At 52.3% G+C, this 5,045-nt stretch overlaps 1 protein-coding gene across 1 annotated transcript in view; it reads right to left on the bottom strand.

Moving 5' to 3' along the window:
- LOC108802428 (poly [ADP-ribose] polymerase 15-like) overlaps positions 1 to 4,336 on the bottom strand; it is a gene marked incomplete at its 5' end in the record, with an annotated part of 6,508 nt that extends 2,172 nt beyond the window's left edge. The window contains 2 exons of the mRNA XM_018574283.1: positions 490 to 669; positions 4,274 to 4,336. Coding sequence (XP_018429785.1) covers positions 490 to 669; positions 4,274 to 4,336 — 243 coding nt within the window. The remainder of the gene's footprint in view (positions 1 to 489; positions 670 to 4,273) is intronic.
- Positions 4,337 to 5,045: the final 709 nt, after the last annotated feature.

The raw sequence follows: 5,045 nt of genomic DNA, 5'->3' as shown, positions 1-5,045 counted from the left end.
TGTGCACCCATGCTGCCTTCTGGAGCTCCGCCCACCCGCCAATGAGGAGAAACGTCCCCCCTCCCATCCACCGCACGAGGATCTCAACCTGGCTGGGAAGGTGGAATTTAACGTCAGAGGCAGCTTGAGTCGTTCGCACCCGGTCTTGCCCGTCTCCGCCCGCGAGACGCGGCCTGTACTGTCCTGGTCGGACCCGGCCCGCACAGTCCTGGTGAGAGGCAGCCTGCACAGCCCTGGTGAGACCTGGTCCCAGCCTGCAGAGCATTGATGAGGCGCGGCCTGCACACCCCGGGTGAGACCCCACGGAGCCCTGGTGAGACCCCACAGAGCCCTGGTGAGACCCCACAGAGCCATTATGAGCCTGAGTGGGGCCTCATGTTTAGGTTTCGCCTAAGGCCTCGCAAACTCTAGATCTGCCTCTGGCTGAGGAGAACACTTATTTATTTCTTGCACAATGAAGCAGAACCGTCTATGATACGTTCATCATACCTGTTCCCAGAGCGGGGAAGGTGACAGAAGAGACCTTTTGCTTCTCACATGCCTGCAGGACATCAAGGACAATTTTCTTGATGCATGCTGGTTGTTTTGGTCCTGTCACATGGACAATCCATTTACACTGTCTGAGGTCTCCAGACCTAGTGAAGATGTATCCCTTATGAGGCTGGGTACCTGTCAGAAATGGAAACAAAATGTGGCTGGTAATGTAGCTATTACGGCACCAGTTTCAGGGTATACACCCCACAATGATTGTCAATATGTCTCTTCACCATACGAGGGCAAATTCTACAGGTCAGGAACCGTTTTCCTAAAGGGACATTCTTCTGTAGACAATGAGGTGCACATTGTGGAGAGAAAGGACAACTGGATCACAAGAGGTGTAAAAGAAGTAAGCTACGCCAAACTAGAACAACCATCCCTGAACAGTGGTAGGGGCCTTCAACCCCATCTGTCAGCCATATATAATGTAGGTGTAACATCTCTTCCCTGGGCATGTGACAACAATTTACAACTTCAACCATGGAATTTAGGGGTTAACACCTGTGCAGACCTCCTGACCCCTAGAATGGGATTATGTAAGTAGAACCACAACATTCACCCCTCCTATCCTGTTCTTGGACAGTCAACATTTACACATTCCATGGTGATTGGATGAAGGTGTCCGCTCTACCTGTGTGGATATAAATGCCCGGGTATGTTCATGACACTCATTAGAACTGAAGAAGTGGCTTTGGGTGATTTAAGAAACATCTTCAACATTACAGAACAAGTCCAGTTGTTGAGTAACTGCTACTCGCGGTTCCATGACCTGGACACATGAGAACCTTCACAGACATATAACGATATCGGGGAGGGCGTGAATAGTCGAGTTTCCGTGTTTGCTGAGGATACCAAAAGGTAATAGACACAGACTTAGACAATATAACATTACAGGAGGACCTGGATAAAATAGGGGGAGGGGCAACTGTATGACAGATTAGGTTCAATGTTGATAAATGTAAAGTAATGCACTTTGGGGCTAAAAACAGGCAAGAGGAATACACATTAATGTGGACTCCACTAGGGAAGTCAGAAATGGAAAAGGATCTGTAGATCACAGGTTGAACAATAGCTTGCAATGCCAGGCTGCGGCACACAATGCCAGGCTGCGGCACACAATGTCAGGCTGCGGCACACAATGCCAGGCTGCGGCACACAATGTCAGGCTGCGGCACACAATGCCAGGCTGCGGCACACAATGTCAGGCTGCGGCACACAATGCCAGGCTGCGGCACACAATGTCAGGCTGCGGCACACAATGCCAGGCTGCGGCACACAATGTCAGGCTGCGGCACACAATGCCAGGCTGCGGCACACAATGTCAGGCTGCGGCACACAATGCCAGGCTGCGGCACACAATGTCAGGCTGCGGCACACAATGCCAGGCTGCGGCACACAATGTCAGGCTGCGGCACACAATGCCAGGCTGCGGCACACAATGTCAGGCTGCGGCACACAATGCCAGGCTGCGGCACACAATGTCAGGCTGCGGCACACAATGCCAGGCTGCGGCACACAATGTCAGGCTGCGGCACACAATGCCAGGCTGCGGCACACAATGTCAGGCTGCGGCACACAATGCCAGGCTGCGGCACACAATGTCAGGCTGCGGCACACAATGCCAGGCTGCGGCACACAATGTCAGGCTGCGGCACACAATGCCAGGCTGCGGCACACAATGTCAGGCTGCGGCACACAATGCCAGGCTGCGGCACACAATGTCAGGCTGCGGCACACAATGCCAGGCTGCGGCACACAATGTCAGGCTGCGGCACACAATGCCAGGCTGCGGCACACAATGTCAGGCTGCGGCACACAATGCCAGGCTGCGGCACACAATGTCAGGCTGCGGCACACAATGCCAGGCTGCGGCACACAATGTCAGGCTGCGGCACACAATGCCAGGCTGCGGCACACAATGTCAGGCTGCGGCACACAATGCCAGGCTGCGGCACACAATGTCAGGCTGCGGCACACAATGCCAGGCTGCGGCACACAATGTCAGGCTGCGGCACACAATGCCAGGCTGCGGCACACAATGTCAGGCTGCGGCACACAATGCCAGGCTGCGGCACACAATGTCAGGCTGCGGCACACAATGCCAGGCTGCGGCACACAATGTCAGGCTGCGGCACACAATGCCAGGCTGCGGCACACAATGTCAGGCTGCGGCACACAATGCCAGGCTGCGGCACACAATGTCAGGCTGCGGCACACAATGCCAGGCTGCGGCACACAATGTCAGGCTGCGGCACACAATGCCAGGCTGCGGCACACAATGTCAGGCTGCGGCACACAATGCCAGGCTGCGGCACACAATGTCAGGCTGCGGCACACAATGCCAGGCTGCGGCACACAATGTCAGGCTGCGGCACACAATGCCAGGCTGCGGCACACAATGTCAGGCTGCGGCACACAATGCCAGGCTGCGGCACACAATGTCAGGCTGCGGCACACAATGCCAGGCTGCGGCACACAATGTCAGGCTGCGGCACACAATGCCAGGCTGCGGCACACAATGTCAGGCTGCGGCACACAATGCCAGGCTGCGGCACACAATGTCAGGCTGCGGCACACAATGCCAGGCTGCGGCACACAATGTCAGGCTGCGGCACACAATGCCAGGCTGCGGCACACAATGTCAGGCTGCGGCACACAATGCCAGGCTGCGGCACACAATGTCAGGCTGCGGCACACAATGCCAGGCTGCGGCACACAATGTCAGGCTGCGGCACACAATGCCAGGCTGCGGCACACAAAGCGAGCAGAGTTCTGTCATGTATTATAAGGGAATGTTCTGTAGAGACAAATCTATAATTTTGCCACTTTATAGATCGCTGGTTCGGCCACATCTGGAGTATGTGGTCCAGTTTTGGTCACCAATCCACAGAAAGGACGTCCTGGAGCTGGAGAGAGTCCAGAGGAGGGCAATTAAACTCATTAAGGGGATGGAGGACCAAAGCTATGATACAAGGTTACAAAACTTAAACATGTTCACGCTGGAGGTGAAGAGATTAAGGGGGGGACATGATTCTGATATACAAGATGTTCAATGGTGATGGCAACATCAGCAATAAACTTTTTACGGTAAACTCCATAACAAAGACTAGAGACCACCACCTAAAACTGGCGGAGAAAAGATTTAAAGGAGAACTATGGGGTTAAGACTTTTCCCCATAGTTCTCCTTAGGGTAACGGGAGGACACTATAGTTCTCCTTTAACCACAAGGGGTGGAGGGGCTTCTTCTCAGTGAGAGCGGTGAGGGTCTGGAACTCGCTGCCACAAGCAGTGGTATCAGCTGAGAGCGTTGAATCATTCAAAATGCATTTGGACAATTTCCTCAGAGACCGTAACATACAGGGGGAACAGGTACCCTTAAAAAATAAGATCACACAGGGACTCATACACGCGCATACACATGCAGAATCACATGCATACACGCAATAGGTTGAACTTGATGGACCTGTGTCTTTACTCAACCTCAAATACTATGTAACTATGTATAAAACTCTACATATAATGGCCTTTGCTGGCAGATGCTGAATATCCAGGCCCGGATTTTCCACAAGGCCACTGAGGCCCGGCCTCGGGGCGGCAGAGCGCAGAGGGGCGGCAGCGGTTTACTTGTCTGCTACGTTCTGTTGGTGCGTTGTCTGTTCTTGTACACACGTAAAACATATTTGACTAAAGCAAAAAACAAAACAGAAGCAAGGACGGTGCGGTGCAGATCTTTACCCAGTGCCGCAGCAGATGATGCAACAGCCAATCCAGCGGCTTCCAGAATCACTTTAGAAACTCCTACAAGGAAAAAGATCAACTTCAATAATAAGCTCACAAAGCCGTGATACATGGATTCTATATTATTTCAGCCATGTGACTGTAATGTTCAAATCTCATTGGACGCAACTAAAAATAACTGTCACTTTATAGAAAATAAGAATCCCTATCCTGAGGAGATTACTTTGTGAGTTGAGCCCGAAGCCAACTCATCAGAACTCATCAACTTATCTACAATCCTTGTGTCCATAACCCATACAAATCCCTTTACAGCCGAACACCTCTATACGCGTCCTCCAGATACAACCCCTCATCCCGCACGTGGCCTCCCCCTCACCTCCAGTCACTTCTTCTGAGCCCGAAGCCCCCTTCCTTTTCCCCCGTGACCCAGAACCTCATGGATTCCCTTCCATACTACGATCCCCTCTGCTGCCTTCAAGTAAATGCTTCACAACACTCCCCTCCCCAGACACGGCTGTAGCTCTGCTATGTATTTAAGTTTTGTTATGTTATACCATCCCCCCAAAAAATGACTGCACGCCGCTAGTTCACCAGACATGTAAAATATTCCACCCAACAGCCAGCGTGGTACGCTCCACCCCTAACGCGTTTCACCCTTATGGGCTTAGTCGTAGAGAGAATTGCTTGTTACTCTATACTCATTATAGGATGACCCTATGCGTTGTATTATTTGTACTGCCCGCCCTTGTTGTATCTATGACTTCGTACA

This window comes from Nanorana parkeri, unplaced genomic scaffold (genome assembly GCF_000935625.1).
Source record: "Nanorana parkeri isolate BGI_ZX_2015 unplaced genomic scaffold, ASM93562v1 scaffold2859, whole genome shotgun sequence".
Lineage (NCBI taxonomy): Eukaryota > Metazoa > Chordata > Amphibia > Anura > Dicroglossidae > Nanorana > Nanorana parkeri.
The sequence above is the reverse complement of the archived record's forward strand: the minus strand, read 5'-3'. Positions and strand labels throughout refer to the sequence as shown.